General features: G+C 44.6%; 1 protein-coding gene across 7 annotated transcripts; it reads right to left on the reverse strand.

Moving 5' to 3' along the window:
- Positions 1 to 227: 227 nt before the first annotated feature.
- On the reverse strand, positions 228 to 19290 carry LOC116891771 (leucine-rich repeat-containing protein 51). Of its 7 annotated transcripts, none has more exons than XM_032893098.1 (6): positions 19205 to 19285; positions 8704 to 8766; positions 7862 to 7999; positions 2949 to 3154; positions 726 to 874; positions 228 to 452 (listed from the first exon to the last, which is right to left on the reverse strand). In XM_032893098.1, exons 3-6 carry the CDS (start codon positions 7941 to 7943, stop codon positions 311 to 313), a joined length of 579 nt encoding a protein of 192 aa, XP_032748989.1. In that variant the 5' UTR covers positions 7944 to 7999; positions 8704 to 8766; positions 19205 to 19285; the 3' UTR covers positions 228 to 310. The 7 variants fall into 7 exon arrangements, with proteins under 7 accessions (XP_032748989.1, XP_032748987.1, XP_032748988.1 ...); XM_032893096.1 differs by having other exon boundaries at positions 19145 to 19277; XM_032893097.1 differs by having other exon boundaries at positions 8704 to 8786; positions 19205 to 19220.
- Positions 19291 to 20122: the final 832 nt, after the last annotated feature.

Here is a 20122-nt window from a genome sequence, read left to right on the forward strand (position 1 = left end):
CAGAGTTAGAACTCTTGGGGAAAAAAGATTTTAGAAATTGCTAATCTACTCTATTCCCATGATATCCCATGAATACTAAGGGGCCCAGAGAGGACAGGAAAGTTTCCTGCATGGTAGAACCTGGCTCCTGGGTCGTAACCAGCAAGCAGGCTTTGGCCTTCACTCTGAAGTTTTACTAGTAGCTGCTGGGTGTGGAGAGCATCTTAACCAAGCACAGGTGATGTATAATCTGTTCAACAGCTCAAATCATTTATTGTCAAACCAAGCTGATCATCCTCAGGGCATTAGGTGTGCTCGGGTCCTGCGAATCTCAGAGTACATCCTGCTTGATCCGGACCTTCTTGGGCTTGATATTCATGCGTTTCCATACTTCTGCTGTGCTGCGGTCGGCCTTGGTGACTCCACTGAAGTCAAACGTGGTGATACGGGGCAGGTTGCACAGCACATACTGCCTGTGGGGAAGACTTGGGCTTAGGGCCGGCCCCTACAAAAGAACTCCCTCCCCGCCCCCTACCGGTTGCTGCTGTCTCTTTCGACAGCACGGAATGGAGGGGAGCTTGATGTCTTGGGAGGACTAGTTTCATTCTGAGAGCAAGGGGTGTACTCAGAGGCCTAGTACATCCTTCTGTGGTCCGTATGTGGCAGAAGAATGGTCTTGAATTTCTTGTCTCCTCTCCCCTTGTTCCTTAAGGAAACTCATCTGGACCCCAGATCCAGGTCCTTACCTGTACCCCTTTTCTTCCTCTATGGGGTTCCCATGGAGGGTCAGGCTCCGGAGTCGAGGGAGGACAGCTAGCTTATTCACCTCCCCTAGGCGATGTATGCTGTTGCCATGAAGGTAGAGGACACTTAGGTTGAAGAATGTTGTTAGGACCTGTTAAGGTGGAAATCAAAGTCAGGCTGGACAAAGACGATGTCTGCTCAGGGTGGACTTTCTCTGGCAGAGAAAGAAAAGTTTGGAGAACAACCCGACCTCCTTCTCCAGCCCTCATAGCCATTCTATATGACTTGTATGCTTCCTATACTTCTAAAAATGCTGTTTTTCAGTAGGCCACGGGTGCCACAGGTGGATACATGCGTTCGAGGACAGCCAGGGGTACAAAGAGAAACCCTGTCTTAAGAAAACAAAAACCAGGGGGTTGGGGATTTAGCTCAGTGGTAGAGAAGGCCCTGGGTTCAGTCCCCAGCTCCTAAAAAAAGAAAGAAAAAAAAAAGAAAACAAAAACCAAGACACACACACACACATATATATATATATATGTGTGTGTGTGTGTGTGTGTGTGTGTGTGTATATGTGTATATATATGTGTGTGTATATATATATATGATTATTTTGTCTACCTGTATGTGTATATATCACATGTATGTTTAGTGCTTGCAGAGGCCATTGGACTTCCCTCCAAGCCTCCATCCCCCTTGAAACTGGAGTTAGATATAATTGTGAGCCACCGTGTGGGTGATGGGAACCGAGAGAGCAGCGAGTGCCCTGACCTGCAGCCACCTTTATAGCCCTTTGTGTATGGGTGTTTGCCTCCTTGTACGTCTGTGCCCAGCATAGGAACCTGGTGCTTCTGAGTCAGAAGGACATCGGGTCCTCCGGAAATGGAGTTACAATGGATGGTAGTGAACGACTGTGCATGTGCTGGGAGCTGAACCTGGATCCTCTGCAAGAGCAAAAAATGCTCTTAACAGCTGAGCCATCTCCCTCCCTCCTTCCTCCCTCCTCCCTCCTCCCTCTTCCCCTCTCCTCACATATCACACACACACACATGAGTAAATTAACCTTTTAAGTCCTTTTCAGGGAAAAACCCCTAAAGCAGACCTAGCACCTGTGTAACTATACATTTGACTGCTCGGGTGACAGCTCTCCTTCCTGAGTCTTATTGCCCCTTAAGGCCTTTCCAGCTGAGATGATCTAGGATACCATCTGCAAAGGAGTATCAGCTTGGCACATATGTTTGAAGATCCTACTTGAATTCATCTCATTTTCTATCATAGGGGAAGTCTCCAAGTCATGCCCCAAGCCTTTCTTCTGCCAATAGGGATCTTGGGCAAAGATCTTTCCTTTTTCTAGAGTTTTCTTTGCTTCCTTTCCTAACTTCTTTCCTTTCTCCTCCTCTCTCATGTAGTCTAGGGTAGCCTCAAGCTCACTATGTAGCTGAGAATGACCTTAAGCTCATCCTCCTTCCACCACCTTCCCAAGTGCTAGAATTAGAAGCCAGTACCAACATACTTGGCCAAACTAGGTTTTTAAAACAGATTTTACGGGGGCTGGAGAGATGGCTCAGAGGTTAAGAGCACTGACTGTTCTTCCAGAGGCCCTGAGTTCAAATCCCAGCAACCACATGGTGGCTCACAACCATCTGTAATGAGATCCGATGCCCTCTTCTGGTGTGTAAGTGTATATTCAGGCAGAACTCTATACATAATAAATAAATAAATAAATCTTTAAAAAAATAAATAAATAAAACAGATTTTACAGAAAGCAACTGATGGCTTTCACAGTAGGGCCCAGCACAAGACACAGTTCAGAGCCTAATGGTGAGTGCTATAGCTTTGCTTCAGCCACTGAAAATTGGTTCTCTTACATTTTCATTTAATCCTTATAAAACAACCATGATTGTGGCATCTTATTCCCATTCATAGGAAAGCCAAAGTTTTAGGAAACTAGCTTAGGAGGCAGCCTGGTCTATATAGTGAATTCCAGGGCAGCCAGAGGTACATACTGAGACCCTGTCTCCAAAAAAAACAAGTTATATATCTTGCTGACAGTGAGAAAATGGGGAAACTCAAGTTTGTGCTTACATCTGTGTGTCTCTACAACTGTGCCCTTTGAACTGCACCCCACTGCCTGTGCTTCCTTGAGAAGGGAGTTGAAAGGCTGTGAGCTGGACACAGTGGCTTCAAGCTCCCCCTTGATGTTTGTCCATCCAGGGCTAGGAACTCACAGGGTCAATGGTAGTCAGGTCATTGAAGGAGAGGTCAATCCAGGCCAGATTCTCTGGGTGCTGTAGAAGCTGTGAAACCACCTGGTTGAAGTCTTTCAGGTCATTGAGGACATTGTTGTTGAGCCACAGGGACTGGGTCAGTGACTTTCCTGACTTTGAATACTTCACTGGTCGTAGACCTGTCCTTGGCTCCTCGCTTATCAGATCTACAATGACAAAATAAGGCTTGAGTTTATTTTTTTTGGCTATTTTATTTGCATGAGTATTTTGCCTGTGTGCATACATGGCATGTGCGTGCCTGGTGTCTGCAGAAGTCAGAAGAGGGTGTGAGATTCTCTAGAATGGGGTTAGGGGTGGTTGTGAGCTACTGTGTCAGTACTAGGGGTTGAACTTGAGTACTCTAGGTACAACAAGTGCTCATAACCTCCAAGCCATTTTTCCAGCCCAAGGTATGTGACCATCTTTGCTTTTCTGCCTTTGGGGGTGATGAGGGAGAGCTGAAAAAATGAACACACAAGTGCTACTTGGAGGGCTTGGCAGGGCCTCGGCACTGGAGTCTGAGACCATCCCTTTCTCCAGCTCTGTAGATCAGAGTAAGCTTAGAGTAGGCCAAAGAATTTTAGGCTAGATGGTCTTCATGTGTCTCTTGCATTATTGGGGTTTGTATGTACTACCCCTGTGAGTGGAGTAGATCCTATTCCGTTTTATATAAGAACCTGAGTTGTTGGGGTGAGCCAAGGTAATGTCACAAAATATACTATTGTATTATATTATAGTATAGTCTATAGAATTCATGTCAGCGGAACATATCCATTGTCTTCATTAATGACAAACTGTGGAAGGAAATAGATACACAATAGTAAGAGAATGTGCAGGCTCTGGATGAGCAGTGGGCAGGGATGTAGCAGATGTGTCTCAGGAATTCCTGTGGGCAGGATGGAAATAAACTGGCAGTAAGTGTTCATGTGGTAGTCCACAGTTGTTTTGGTAAGGAAGAGGTCTTGGTGCACTAAGCACAGGGAAGGTGAGTCTAAGCTGAACATGGTAGATTAGGAGATGTTAACCAGGCAAAGGAGGGGAGAAAGGGTGAAAACATGAGTAAAGTTACTTTACTCAGGAAGAGTGGGATGGAGACACGTCCACTATGCACAAGAGCACAGGTAGGGAAAAAGCAGACAGGAGCCAGTCCTTAGTCGCAAATGCTAGGCTAAGATCTAGGGCTCTGTCCTGTAGGAAATAGGAAGCCATTGGAGTGTTGAAGACAGACAACTAGCCTTTCTCTTGAGAGGTGACTTAGAAGCATCTATGTAGACTGGATTTAGGAGGTACATAAAATTTAAAGATCGTGCTGTCTACTTTAGTTAGCATGAGACAACATGAACATAGCAATTGCTGGCTGACTGAATGTGAAGGTAGAAGGCTATATTAGAGTGGTGCCTAGCTTTTCGTTCAGGCCCTTTAGCTGATGAAGAAGTTTAGGAGAAATTGGACTGGAAAAGTGATGAGTTCAGGCTTGGGTTTGGTGTGTTAGAAGCTCCTGTTGAATGAAAAGGCAAGAGATGCTAGCTAGGCAAGTAGGCAAGAATGAAGGTCTAAAGCTGAGAAGATAGCCTTGCAAACTATTAGTACAGGTTATAGATTGTTAGGTAGACGAGCAGTTCCTCAGAGAGGAAGAGGACGCCATTTAAAGTTAGTGAATAATCTGAAGAACAGGAAGATGCAAGAGAGAATGGTTTTATTTATTTTTAATTAAAATGCCATGTATATGGGTATTTTGCCTGCATATATGTTTGCCATGCCTATTAAGGCCAGAAGAGCCATCCCTGAGGACTTCCAGGTGGTTGTGAGCCATGTGAGTGCTGAGGATCAAAGCCAGGTACTTTGAGAGCAGCCAGTGCTTACTTAGTGCTAGGCCATCCTTCCAACTCCTGAGAGAGTAGTTTAAAGGTGTTTGGAGAGGGGCAGTGTGGAGAGTAAGTTCTAGGAAAGACAAGGACTTAACACTAATTCTGGCAGCTCAAAAGAAGCTGGTAACTGAAGCTTGAGGACAGAAGCTGGACTGGAGTGAAAATGAACGGGCAGTGCAAGCAGGTAGTCTGCACACTCATGTTGGAAAGTGAGTGTGCAGCGAAAACACACCTCTCCCCTGCTGTGTTCTTCAAATGAGGTTCATAATGAGGGTGGGTGGGCTCTGCCCAAGTTGGCGTTTGTGGGAGACCCAGAACCAGACTACAGTGTAATTCACGTGGTTCCATTTTCTCCACTGCCTTTAAGCCTTTAGCAAAGTCTTAAGTGGCCTGTAGGGACAAAGCACTTTTGCAAAATCTAGCCAGCCTGCCTTTACACACTTCACCTGCCTGCCTTTACACACTTCACCTGCCTACCTTTACACACTTCACCTGCCTGCCTTTACACACTTCACCTGGCTTACAGCTGCAGGTCAGACAGCATCCACCAGGTGGCTCACTGCCTTAGCTTGGAATGAACAGGGCCTGAGGTTGAGGCCTGAGTAGGGTGAGTAAGGATAATGGAGCAGTGTACCTCTCTCTGTCTGTCTATGAGTAGGCTCCAAATTATGTCTCCTCTTCACACCTTCAAAACACTTTCAAATGGTTTGACTTAGATGAATAAAAATGTCAGAGTAACTCCACATACATCAGCACATGTTCTGATACTGCAGAAGGGTAGGGGGATGTCTCACACAAAGACAGGTCCTAAGCTGTGAGGGAGCTACTGGATGGAGTTGTCTATAATATGAGGCAGCCTGAGCTCCTCTTACCTTGGGTAAAAGGGGTATTTAAAACTGTTATGTTTATCTGTCCCCTCAGCTTACACCAAGGTAGCACACTTCTTGAGCATGTGTTAAAAGGTTCCTAATTCAGAGTAGGTCTGGAAGTCAGACCCCAAATATCAACAGTTAACAGAACTGGAGCTGGGGGAGGGGCACTGAGTGCAGGAACCTCAGAGAAGCCTTGATCCTCCTGCTAGTTTCTGAAGTGTTGCCTTGTAACTTCCCACATGTCCAGAAGTCTCTTTGAAGAACTTTCGGTGTCATCTGTCCATCTCCATGATGGAAAGGATTGGCAGGCATATATGAAAAGCCCCCTTAGTACTTAGTTTGTGAATGGATTAGCAAGTACTGGTTGTACATGGGATAAGCCAATGTTTGGTACCATGCCCAAAGCTTCTGCCTAAATTAGATGTCTCTGATCTGTGATCCATCTTGATTCATTTAGCAAATAGTGTCCCAACTCTGTCCTTTACCATATCAAACCTAAGAAAGGGCTTGGGTTTGATATATATGTCCCTCCACCCCTGCTTAAGAGACTTAGCAAGGAGTCCAAGTGCCTGGTGTATGTGTTTGCACATATATGTATATAACTGCATAATATCAGGAGCTCAGTAAGTTCTGAACCACTGGTGGAGTGTGTGACATCTGCAGATTTATTTTGTCAAGTACAGGTAGGTACCTTGGGTAGAGCTGACTAATGTCTTCCTCATTGTCCACAGAAAGCATAGTCAGACCTTCCCATTGAAAGCTGACACTTCCTGTGCTATAGTACGAGTGTTACCCTCCTCCCCAAGCACCTTTGCTTTCTTGAACAAAGCTATTACTGCAACTAAAACCTTTGTGAACTGTGCACGCCATCACAAGTAATGGAGAACACAGGAAGGATCACAGTAGGTGATTATTTGCTGGGGATACAGACATGAGTTGCCAGTGTGGTGAATACTAACTGAAGTAGTGCCCTGCACCAGAGCCTAGGCTGGTAACAGCTAATGGGTGTGAGGTCGGTAATTAAAGGCAGGGGTGGGTGGCAAAACTGTCTGCTCCTTGAGCATATGGCACTATGAGAGCTTCAGTGTGCACCGTAGAAGGGGTTAGCTGCCCATTTCAGAAGACACTGATTAGTAAACGAGATTGCATGTGGGCAGAGCTGGCAGCGCAGTGTTGGTGGTGATGGAATACATTTGGCATGTATGGAATGGAAGTAACCTGTTAACAATTTTAACTGGAGGGTTGGGGATTTGGCTCAGTGGTAGAGCGCTTGCCTAGCAAGCGCAAGGCCCTGGGTTCGGTCCCCAGCTCCGAAAAAAAGAAAAAAAAGAAAAAAAAAAAAAAAAGAAATACATTCCGGGAAAATATTCGTACACATAATCTGAAAGAAATTTTAAAAAAAGAAAGATTTCACGAATCTGGAAGGGAAAGCGCAGCAGTTAAAGAGCACTGGCTGCTCTTCAGAGGACCTGGCTGAAGCCCGCCCCGGCGTGGAGGCACACAGCTGTCTGACCTGGCACACAAGGGGTGCAGGTAAACACCCGTACACACAAAGTTAAAATAGCATATTTTTAATCTCAAGGCTGAGGACGAAGCTCAGATGTAAACATTTGTCCTATGTGTCAGAGGCCTTGCATTCACTCCTTAATGCAGTAACACAACAACAAAAAAATTTTACTCCACCCTCTCCTCTAGGCTTTTTGCTTGTTTTGTTTTTCGAGACAGGGTTTCTCTGTGTGTAGCTTTGGCTGTCCTGGAACTCACTCCATAGACCTTGAATCCACAGAGACCCTCCTGCCTCTGCCTCCCAAGTGCAGGGATTAAAAGCCTGAGCCACCATAGCCCAGCTGTGTAGACTCTTTAAAAAGAAGACTTGAGGGCTGGAGAGATGGCTCAGTGGTTTAGAGCACTGACTGCTCTTCCAGAGGTCCTAAGTTCAATTCCCGGCAACCACATGGTGGCTCACAACCATCTGTAAAGAGATCCGATGCCCTCTTCTGGTGTGTCTGAAGACAGCTGCAGATACTTATATATAATAAATGAATAAATCTTTGAAAAAAAAAAAGAAGACTTGAGGATTTTTCTCCATGGTACCATACAACCTGGTGTCACGTTGTGTGCTCTGCGGGCTGACCTTGAATCATTTGGACGCTCTTGAAGGAGTAGTCAAGAGGAGGCTCCTGCACCGAAGTGTTCATATAGTCCCGTTTGCTCATAGTTCAGGCCATCATTCATCAGGTGGAAGTATGGGCCCTGGGAGTCTGGGTTCAGCCTGGGAGGACAGAGAAGAATCAATGTTCCAGATGTGGAGTGTCTACCCCTCCATATTGCTTTCCACTCTAGTTCTCTAGGCCCGCCTATCCTGCATTTCCATGTTAAGGCACTGGTGCTTTCATGTATAGTATACCTCTTACTCCTCAGAGCAACTTCCCGACACTTCGAACTCCTCTGATACAGCACCCACATCTTAGGAGAGGTTTTGTTTTGTTTTATTGACACAGAGTCTAATGTAGCCCAGGCTAACCTCAAATTAATGATCTACCTTCCTCAGCTTCCTGAGTGTTGGAATTATGGATATGTACCATCACACATGGCTACAGTACCCATTTCTATTTTCCAGATGAAGAAATTGAGACCCAAAGGGTAAAGACTTGCCCAGAGTTAAGCCGAGTCAGTTGTGGACAGCAGTCATAGTCTCCAGAATCCTACTCTGAGAACCCTCCTGCCACTCCACAATAGTTACCATAGAGACTGCCTGCTGCCTCGTCTCTGTTGACATCACCTGCAGCACTGTATTACCTGACAAGCCCTTGAAGACCTTCACTGGACCTGGCTGCTGCTGAGAGCCCTTCACTTTCTGACACAACCAGATATCAGCTGTCTTCTCTGTGCAGCTTGTCTATCAGCCCTTTCCATTTGAGAACCCTACTTCCACTCACATGTATAAACAGAAAACCAGAGTCTACCCTCACTCACCTGTCACTGATACCTGAAACGCCATCATAAGGGATTCGTTCCTTTGGGTTCAGGGATTGTTCCCTGTTAAAATGGAAACATCCCTCAGAGAGAGGTGAACACAAAGTTATCAGTCATTTGTAATGTGTGATGTGTCTTATCCAATCCTTTCCATTATGTTAGGGAAAGTAAAGCTGAGAACAGGTTTTTCCTGGAGACTAGGAAGAGCTGTGGAACACTGCTCACCTGGGAGGAAGAGAGCTGAAAAACTCTACCAAGGGCTATGGGGTGGTGGTGTTGTGTGTGTGAATCATATAAACAAAAGGCAAACAAAGACTAGAGCCCCTTTTCACTCTATCCAATGTCGCCACTTCTCTGTCTTACTTTCTCACTTCCCAAAAGGATGGGGTTTACAGCAGTAAACACTCAGAGAGCAAGGTGCTTTGTAAAGCAGTGCTGTCCGAAGGAGAGAATGCAAGTCACAAGTGCAAGCCTCACACATGATTCTTTAGACACATAGTTTCAAGATTTTAGGGGCTATGTGGGCTAATGAGAAGGTTCAGGAGGTAAAGGCACGTGCTGCATAAGCCTCAACCTGAATTTGATCCCTGAAATATGATAGGAGAAAATCAACTCCTTAAAATTGTCTCATGACCTCCACAGACTAGTCTACACACTCGAAGAAGTAAATAGATGGATAATTTTAGGAGCTATAATTTCAATAAAATGAAATAGAATCAATCCTAATATACTAACAGCATATTCAAAATATTTAACATGTAACCAATACTAGGAATTACTGAGCTATTTTAGAGCCTATTCCAAGATGAATTAGCCACCTGTTGAGTCAGGTGCTTAATTGTCACATATGACTAATGGTCACCAGTCTGGACAATACTGATAGAGAAAATTAAGAATGGAAGACGAAAGCCAGGCACACACTTTTAATCCCAGCACTCAGAAGATACAGGCAGGCTGATCCTGTTCAAGTTCGAGGCCAGCCTGATCTACAAAGCAAGTTCCAGGACAGCCATGAGTTACACAGAAAGACCCTGTTTCTCAAAACCACCACCACCATCGCCACCACCCACAAAGGGGTGGGGGTGCCAGAAACTAGGTTAAAAGAGTAAATGTATCAGGGACCTCAGGACTTAGTTATGACCTACCTGGCAGCCAAAGCACAAAGGGAAACCTTGGGATATATAATACTCACTAATCACAGGAGTCAAAAGAAAAAATTAATCTATATGCAGAGACAATAAAATTGGCAAGCACTATTCAAATAAATTTTGTTAAAAGTCAAAGCCAAGAGGCACATCTGTAGTCCTAGCCCTTGGGACACTAAAGATGGAAGATTGTCAGTTTTAGGCCAGCTTGAGCAACACAGCAAGACACCATGTCAAAAACAACAAAAATCAAAGGACATAGTTGAGAATGCAAAAACCGCTGGGAATGCTAAGTGGCTGGTGAACACAGGAGGCTGAGGTAGGAGGACCATAAAGTCAAGGTCGGCCTGGGTAATATATATAATGAAATCCTATCTCAACAACTATAAAACTCAGGAAGGAAAGGACCTGGTTTCAGTTTAGCCTTAATGAATGCAGTGCAAGTAAATTCCTTTCTTGGTAATTTCATATATGTGTCTTAGGGTTTTACTGCTGTAGGGGGGCACACCTTCAGTCTCAGCACTTGGGGAAGCAGAGGCAGGTGGATCTACATGAATTCAAGGCCAGCCTGGTCTACAAAGAGAATTCCTAGACAACCAGGACTACACAGAAAACAGCTGTCTTGAAAAATCAAGAAAAAAAATAGCAGTCTCACTGAGCATAGTGACACATACCTGTTACTCAGGATTTAAGAAGGAGGGACAGGGCCATCAGGAGTCAAGGTCACCCTAGCTGCATAGTGAGTTTGAGGGCAGACTGGGCTACATGAGACACCTCAACAACAACCTTTTGGGAAATGTCAGCCTGAGTCACACAGCATCTGAATTCTGTCACGTATTTGATGGTCCCCATGGACATGGATTGTTCATTAGAAATATCTGAATCTTTTAGATACCAAGTCTACAGGAAACTGTGGTAACTTGATGGAGAACAGAACTTGAGTTGAAGCCTGAGACTAGTGGCCAAATCTGAGTTCAAGAATAGGCTAGTCTACATAGTGAGTTCTAGGACTTCATAGAAAGACCCTATCTTAAAACAAACAAACAAAACCCAACAACAATAACAAAAAGAAGGAGTTATTGAGCTTTATTTGAGAGTTTAATTTTCCATTACTGGGGCTGGAGAGATGGCTCAGCAGTTAAGAGCAGTAACTACTCTTCCAGAGGTCCTGAGTTCAATTCCCAGCAACCACATGGTGGCTCACAACCATCTGTAATGGGATCTAATATCCTCTTCTGTTGTGTCAGACACCCGCTATAAAGTACTCATATCATATACATAAGATAAGTAAATAAAAACAATTTCCATTACTGAAGAAACTTAGAAAAGTCATGATCAAGAAGGAAGATCTTAGCTGAGCATAGTACTCTCCCTCCCACTTGGGAGGAAGGCTAAGACAAGAGCTCAAGTTCAGGTCCAACCTGGGTTACATAGTGAGATTCTTTCTAAAAACAGTAAGTGGTTGTGGTGGCTTACATTTGTAATCCAAGTACTTGGGAGGTGGAAGCAGAAAGATCAGGAGTTCAAAGTCACTTTCAGTTACAGAGCAAGTTTGAAGTGACTACTATCCTATACAAAGTTGTATCTCAAAATAAAAACAGAAAAAAGAGGAGATCTGGAACTTACAGCTGCAGAGATGAAGACCCCCGGGGCAACACAAAGTCAAGCTTGAAGGAACACATGGGCAATATGGTGAGGGTCCTAGCTGCCCTGACTGGCGTGTTTTCTCACCCATGCCAGAGTAACTTAGTCTCCTTTTGGTTTTTTGGTTTAGGAAAATCTATAGGCATTCAATAACTCATCATCATCTCATCACCACCACTACCACCACCATCATTATTTGAATTCTGTGGTGTTAGGGATTGAATGTACACCTGTTGCACATACTGGGCAGGTAAGCTCTGGTATTGAGTCACATCTGCACCCTCCACAGTCTTCTTTTGTAAAACTAGAGGAACCTAACTCAGGCAGAAGCCCAACCTAGATTAGTGCCCACATTCATTCATTCATTCATTCATTCATTTATTTATTTAAAAATGTATGTGGCTGTTTTGTCTATATGCATATTTGTGCACCATTTATGTCTGCTCCCTATAGAGGCCAGAGGTCAGAACCCCTGGGGCTGGAGTTATAGACTGCTGTGACCCATCATGTTGGTGATGGGAATTGAACCTGGGTTCTCTGAAAGAATACCCAGTGCTCCTGACTGCTGAGCCATCTTTCTAGCCCCTATTTTTTGTTTCGCTTTATGTTTGTTTTTTTTGGAGATAAGATCCCGTGTGTCTCAGCTGACCTCAAACCCCTGGTGTAGCTAATGTTAACCTTGGACCTGTAAGCCTCTTGCTTCCACTTCCCACGCGCTGAGAGTATGGGAGTGGGCCAGGACATCCTATTTTCCTGCAATGGGTTTGGTGCCTTTGGGGATTGAATCCTTATCGTCAGACTAAGCCCTAGATTGGAGCCTGAGTTCTGAACCACTGAACACGTATTTTAAAAAACCAAATAAGTTTTTACTGTTCTTTGGTGACTAGAACTTTAGTGCAGAAATGATTTTGTGTAGCACCAACTTCCAATTAATTCTTTTGAAGAAGATGCAAATAGAGCACTAAGATGGTGGGTGGCTCTGCTTGTTATGGCTAGCATTGCGTCTCTGTTCATGTCATCAGAAGCCCTTGGCAAGTGAGAAACTGCCCTATACTCTGATTTCTATTTGGGCAGTTGACACTGAGTTATTCTAACAATGGCTAACAATTGGCTCCCAGCTTCAGCTGTTTCACTCCACACCTCATTCCCAGTAAGATAGCAATTCAATTCTGCAAGTGTTGGTAGAGTGCCTGCTGCCCTGTGCCTGACCAAAAGAAATAAAGACGAAGGACAAATCCTAGAGCCCTGGCAGAAGCAGAGAGGCTTGCTGGGCTCCTATTGATTGCGGCAGAGCAATTAAAATTGTAGCCAGTTCCAATTTACAGTTGCCTATTTAGTGAACATTCTGTTTCAGCACTCAGCCCCAAGGGACCTGGGCCTGGACCACCACCTCCACTTCCCCCTTCCCTTTCTTTACTTTGCCTCCCAAGCATTGAGATTAAAAGATTGAACCACCACGCCCTGCTGTTTTTTGTTTGTTTTGTTTTAAAGACAGAGTCCCTATATGACCATTTTTTTGTCATATATTTGTTTTAAAGACCAGTCCCTGGTCTGAAACTTGTTAATGTAGACCAGGTTGCTTTGAACTCATGGAGATTCTCCTCCTGCAACCCACGTGCAGTGATTATTGTTCTTTCTTGTGTGTTTATAAATGTGGGTATGTGTGTCCAGACTCATGTGTACATGTATGTGGAGACCCTTGGGTGTCCTTCCTCAGTTGCCATCCACTTCTCCCACTTTGTTGTTGTTGTTGTTGTTTTGAGAAAGGGTCTCTTAATGGCCTAGAACTTGCCAGGCAGGCTAAGCTGCTAGCCAGGTCTCTGACTGCCTCTGACTCCCCAGTGCTGGGGTTACAAGTGTGTACCACCATGTCTTGTGAACTCAGTTCCTTATGCTTGCAGGGCAAGTACTTTACCAACCAAACTGTCTCTTTAGTTCCTAAAGTACTCTTTTGGATTTAAAACGTAGGGTTGGGGATTTAGCTCAGTGGTAGAGCGCTTGCCTAGCAAGCGCAAGGCCCTGGGTTCGGTCCCCAACTCCGGAAAAAAAAAAAAAAACAAAAAAAAAAACGTAGTTTTACATTTACTTTATGAGTGTTTTGCCTTTATGTATAAATGTGCCTGGTGTTTGGTGCCTATGGAGAACTGTCAGATGCTGTGGAAATGGAGTCATAAATGGATTGAGCTCCCACATGGGTACTGAGAACTGACTCTGGTGACTCTGGGTCCTGTGGAAGAGCAGACAGTGCTCAGTGCTTTAACTGCTGGGGTCTCTCCAGCCCCATGTGCCTTCTTATATATAGCCTTGAAAATGTATGTCTATATCTGTGTGTGTGTATTTAATATATATAACACACATACATGTATATGTGTGTGTGTGTGTGTGTGTGTGTGTGTGTGTGTGTGTGTGTGTTATGTATATGCCTGCATGAAGGTACCCATAGATGCCAGAAGGCAGGATACCCTGGAGTTACAGGTTGTTGTGAGTCACCCAGTGCAGTTGCTAGGAACTAAACTCAGGCCCTCTTCAGAAGTAGTACATACACTTAAACACTGAGTCATCTCTATAGCTACACCACTTCCATTTTGAAACAGGTTCTCATATAGCTTTGGCTGACCTGGAACCCACTAGGTGGCCAAGGATGACTTGAATTCCTGATTTTCTCTGCTTCTACTGCCCAAGTGTGAAGATTACAGACACGTGTCATCACACTTAGATTTGTTAAATTATAAAAAAAAAACTTTTCCAGAGAAAACAGATGAGTTTTAATTTATCGATTTAGGTATTAAATCTGGCAAGAATCAATGATTCCTATTCATAGTCTCTCCTATAATTTTATACACTGATGGTGAGCTCAGCATTTGAACCAGCCATTGAAATGCTGAGAAAATGAAGAAAATAGGAGATTTAAGGTTTTGTTTTGTTTGAGGCGCAGAGAACTGAACTCAGGAGTCTTTAGCTGCTAGGAAAGTGCTCTAACAGTGAGCTCTGTCTCCAGCCTGGCTGACAGAAGCTTTGTTGGAAGGCTTGCTCTCTGCTCCCTGCCTCTGCCATGAGAACTCGCCCGAGGGCTGGAGGGCGGGCTGGTGGGAGAGGGCATTGAAAATGAGGCAATGACATGAGCTGAGGCCAGCTTCAACTAGTCCACACCAGCTAACTCCCATGTCAAGACTGGGAGGTCACCTAAGCCCCAAGTGAACTGAACCAAAATAAAAACCATCCAGGTACCTCAGAGCCACCAAAGGAAGAATAAAGACTTAATGTTTGAAGCCACGGTGGCTTTGGATGGTTCCACAGGCAGCGACAGCTAACTGACCCCTTCCTCAGTGGCACTTTGGACACAGCTTTACTATCATCTGTTGTGATAGTAAATACTTGTGAAATGCAGATGAATCCTACCTGAAGACCTATTGTATGGTGTAGAGAAGACGTTCAATACACGGAAGTAGCAGCCATACTGTGAGTACTTTACTCTCTCTGTGTTAGGTGCATGCCAGAACAAGTACTCTAGGGATTGAGTTACACCTTCAGTCCTCCATACTAATTTATTATTTATTTAGTTTCTGTTTTCTTCCTGTAAACTTGAGGACAGGGACAGAAAGTTAGACTTGTGTTTCTATCAAAACTCCACACAGAACTTGACAAAGACGGTACTGGTTTGATGGATAAATGGATTAATGAAGGGATGAATGATGGCTTCAGTGTGTCACGAAGAACCCCAGACTCTCAGCCTCAATGCCCCCTTCCTCAGCCCTGCTGCTGCACTGGAGTTAGGTGCTTTCCCAGCAGCTCTTCTGAGTGAGGACTCTCCATGTGATATTCGTCTCACCAGGCTGACTCGCTGATCTGACCAGTGATAGGTTTAAGGGTACCCTTGTTTTGAATTGGAAGTTTTCTTTTCAAAACTTAATTTCTTAAAATGTACATGTTGCTGGCAGTGGGGCATCCACCTTTAATCCCAGCACTTGGGAGGCAGTGGCAGGCAGGTCTCTGAGTTTGATGCCAGTCTGATCTACAGAGGGAGTTCCAGGAAAGCCAGGGCTACACAGACAAACCCTGTCCCAGAAAAACAAAACAAAAAATCTATAGCTGTTAATATGATAGCTGACATCAAGTAAAACAACATGATGTATAAGCAGAGCTGGGGAGATGGCTCAGTGGTTAAGAGCACTGACTGCTCTTCCAGAGGTCCTGAGTTCCATTCCCAGCAATCACATGGTGACTCACAACCATCTGTAATGGAATCCAATGCCCTCTTCTGGTGTGTCTGAAGACAGCTACAGTGTACTCAGATAAAATAAATAAATGATATTTTTAAAAAAGCAGATGCAGGAACAAAGTCTTAATTTCCATGAAGAGTTTGGTACTTCCTAGAATACAGGTAAAAGACACTAGATCTTTATAAATAAACCCTGGATATTTCTTTGTAAATCAATAATTTTTTTGTCTTTTCAAATTCCTGTATATTCATCTTACCTTTTTAAATAGTGCTAAGTGGTACATAGTATACATGACATTTTTAACTTTATTGTACATTTAGCAATATGATGACAAAAATTTTCCAGTTTGGAGAATTACTAAGAATTTGAATCTGTTTTACTGCTAGCTAGTTTCTGTCCTTTCTCAAGCATGTTTTGACATGATGGTACTGGAGGCATGTAAGCAGCAATGGTCAGATGAGGAGAGCTGATAGGAGACTGACAGCCTAGCTCAAAGACTGCAGAAGGAGGGGGAAAAAAATCAAAGGATGCCATGAAAAATGGGCTACACAGCCAACGTTGTCTGGAAGGTTCCATCCCCAGGAGTCCAGGGATAACTTGGCTCCTGCCTGTGGACTCCCTTTCTTATCTTCACTAATTCTGGAATCCATCAAATCTAACAACATATAGTCAGGTCCCCCCACTCTCATGGGCCTGCAGCTCTGAAAGTTTCCCTATCCAGACTGATCTGCTTGGAATGCAGTAGTTTCTTTCAACTTTCCCTTTGTTATTCATACTTTGGAAGCTAGCTCCAGTTTGAACTTTTTCTGAGAAATGTTTCCTCATCCCCAAATCTGGATCTGGAATCTTTCTACTTGGCTCTCATCATACACTATCCTTATTGTCATGGCAGCCTTGAAAATACTCTATCTGTTCACTGTCTACCTGACCAGAAACTCCAGCAGGTCAGGAACTGTGTTTGCCTCATGGTTGGATGTCATATAGACTCACCGCCTGACTGCTACAACTGAATAAATGATAGAGAAGGAGATGTGAGCGGGCTGAGCTGGTCATTTCTGAAGAAGTGACTGAGAGACCTGAAGGATAAGTATAGGCAAAAAGTACGGTAACAGGAGGAAAAGATGAGCATCCCAGGGGCTTGGGGTGTAGCTGAGAGTCAGACGACTTAACATGTATGGCTCGCTTTCATCACCCACTCTCCACAAAAAAAATCAAGCATTACACGCTGTGGGCAAAGGCCATGCCTCCATGGTCTAGTTCTAGTGTGTGCTCAGAAATTTGGAAGTGATATAAACTAGAATGGGAAAAAAGGAATGTGTATAGTTAGAGTACAGGCTGGAGAGGTGGGCAGAGGCCACCCTGACATGCTTCTTTATTCTAAAAGCAGCAGGAAGACACAGGGTATATATTGAATTTCGGGTAAGGAGAGTGAACAAGAGCAGATTTTCATTTTAAAGAGTTATTTTGGTTGAAGTATGTGAAGGATCTGCATGGGAATGCAGGATAGGATGGTAGCTAGGACTGTATGCAAATTATTTACAATTAGGAGTCAGAGACAGGATGATCACAAATTTGAAGACAGCCTGGATACAAAGGAAGACCATGTCTTTAAAAGAAAAACAAAACAAAACAGTGGGAGATGGGGAGATGGCTCAGCCAAGACCACTTGGTGCCCTTGCGGAGGGCCTGAGTTCAGTTCCTAGCACCCACATTGGTGAGTTTGAGGCCAGCCTGCTCTACAGAGGGAGCTCCAGGACAGCCAGGACTACACGCAGAGAAACCCCATCGAAGAAAATGAGGAGGAGGAGGGGGAGGAGGAAGAAAAGGAGGAGGAGTCGTCGTTAGCATTTAGTTAGGCGTGGTGGTGCACATCTTTAATCCCATTACTTGTTGAGGGAAAGGCAGGTGGATCTCTGTGAGTTTTTTTTTTTTTTTTTTTAAAGACATTTAGGGGCCTAATGTGAAGTGAGGTCACCACCTTTGGAGGTGAGGGAATGAGGGAAGGTAGATTTGATCAAAACATGTGCATGTATAAAATTTGAAATAAGAAAAAGAGACATTTAGGTATTAAATGGACTACATTTGTTCGAAATGAAAGAGTTATTAAGGATGATGCCTGGGGACTTGACTTGTATACATTGTGGGACTACTGGGTGAGACCCAGGCTTGGAAGAGAGGATTGGCGTGCATACAGAAATACTGAACTTGACATGTCTCAAATATATCCTGAAGGAGATGTCAAGGACATGATTAGTTATATAGATTTGGAACTTCAGAGATGAAGGCTTAGCTGGAGACTGGCAGGTGGCAAATGAAGGTGTGGCTGTCGAGGAGCTCTAAGAGGTGGGTATAGTGAATAGAGAGGTTGGAAACAGAAGACAGCCCAGAAGCATTTTAAAATATGTGTACCAAGGGCCAGTGAATCTCGGTAGCTTCAGACCTCAGGTGTCCTGTCAGCTGTTTCTTGCTTTGTTTAAATGTGTTTGATTCCCATTTTTTCACTCTTTAGTTTCCTTTCTTCATTAATACTTTCAAGGATGGATTTGAAACTGATTCATGTTGAAGTGTAAAGAACTCAGGATGGTCATACAGGTTCGTTTTTCCTCGGGCAGTTTAATGTAATCCTTGGAAAAGCACGAGCTATAGATGCAGCCAGGTCAAGCTAAACAGAAAACGTTTGACCTTAAAGAACTAGAATCTACTAGCATTGTCAATAGTGGCCTTGGGCAAGTCACTTATCTCTGGGTTTCAGTTTTTTGATCTGTGAAATGGAGATAAATATCACTGATTCATAGAGTTGTTTTAATACAAAAAGAGAGGCTTTAAAAAAAAAAACTTGGTAAGTTACTAAATGTACTAAACTCTTTTTGAGGAACTATAAACTATAGCTTCCAGAAACTGATCATGCAGAGGTCTAGGAAGAAAAAGCTAATATACAGACAACACTCATACATGTGTGGATATGAGGAATCTGGTGATTCCCTGAAACGGTCTTCTTGCTTGGAAGAGTAAGAAAAGGGGGACCTTTTAGCCCCGTGTCATTTTCTATATCTCCAGAAATCAAGGACCGCGAATTACCCTGATGTGTCATGTGAAGCAATTCCTGGTTCTTCCGAGGAAAACCAACATCATGCCCGAGGGCGTTTCTGATTTCCCCCGCATCTGGGATTGGGACTTGAGGCACCAGTACTGGGAAAGCGCCATTCTTGAGCTCCTAAGCACCGCCAAAATATGCATGGGTATAATCTCCGTAGTCTCACAGTTTATCTCGAGTGTTGTGTTCACTCATGAAGAGGATGAGGGTTTGGGGAGAATCTCAGGTCCCGGTTTGGCAAAGTTCTTATTCTTTTTGTGGAGTTCCTGCCCTTTCAGAGAGCTCTAGTGTAGACTAATTTTCCCGTTCTCCCGCCCAACTCACCCGCAGTCGCTTACCCTCAGGCTTCAGCGTCTCACTACCTGAAAAGTTACTCAGCGTAACCCCATAGCAACTACCTTAGTCACCACTCCCTAGACGGCTCAGTTGAACGTGCTCGTAGTGCAGTCCGGAACTTGTAGTTCATCAGGGCTGGACGCCGAAGCCGCGGGGTTTGCTGGGATTTGTGGTTCAAGGCAAGTCCGGGATCCGGAAGTAGTATTCCCCCCTCCCCCTTTTTTCCCTTTACAGTGGCCCTTGTACTTCCTTTTCCCGGGTCCGCCTGAGTGCCCGGCGAACAACAGCCGAGTGGGGCCAATGAGAGGGCGGCGAGAGGGGGCGGGATCATAGTTTAAACTAATCGTATCTTCACTGTGCGAGAGACAACTTGAGGTGAGGTGTGGTCCGGCGGGCTCGTGGCGGAGCAGCGCGCGCGGCCAGCTAACCGGCACGGGCCCTTGGCTAGCGTGCGGCCTGAGTGCTCTCGGGATGGCTAGGCCTAGAGTGGCTGCTGTTTGATCACGCCGGTGCGAGAGGAAGGTCTCCTTCGTAACCGAGGGTGAAAGGAGAATCTACCGGGGGCCAGGTTTGTGGGAGTAGGCGATTTTCGAGGGGGTGGGTCTGTTTGGGGGCTTGTTAATGGGATTGTGGCTGAGGATCGCGGGGCGTCGCGGGAGCTGTGAAATATTCAAAGGATTGTCCCTGAGGGTCCTGTTACGCCAGGTGCTCGTTTATTGTTAATGATAGCAGCAGGGCATCTTCTTAGCTTCCAGTGTTTCTGACGTTTTGCTAGTATAGAGGATCATCTTTTTAATTTTCCTAACAACCTTGCTCATGTTTTATAGGTGGGGACCCAGAGGTTTATGTTTACCTTAGTAAGGGTTGCATTGCAGTTGGTTCGAGTTTTGCTGTATTTGGGGGGTGTTGAACGCTGAACATAAATGATGGGAAGGGACTGTGTTGGGATGCACTTTGTAGGTAAACAGTGATCTTACCTG

The sequence above is a fragment of the Rattus rattus genome, chromosome 2 (assembly GCF_011064425.1).
Source record: "Rattus rattus isolate New Zealand chromosome 2, Rrattus_CSIRO_v1, whole genome shotgun sequence".
Classification (NCBI taxonomy): Eukaryota; Metazoa; Chordata; class Mammalia; order Rodentia; family Muridae; genus Rattus; species Rattus rattus.

What these genes read in the sequence shown, in the direction of transcription:
- LOC116891771 (XM_032893101.1), bottom strand. Translation starts at nt 7,943, where the DNA reads ATGAGCAAACGGGACTATATGAACACTTCGGTGCAGGAGCCTCCTCTT. An exon ending in GAGCGTCCAAATGATTCAAG is followed by an intron (nt 3,155 to 7,861) that starts GTCAGCCCGCAG and finishes TTGTCATTGTAG; the next exon opens with ATCTGATAAGCGAGGAGCCA. An exon ending in GAGGAAGAAAAGGGGTACAG is followed by an intron (nt 453 to 725) that starts GTAAGGACCTGG and finishes TCTTCCCCACAG; the next exon opens with GCAGTATGTGCTGTGCAACC.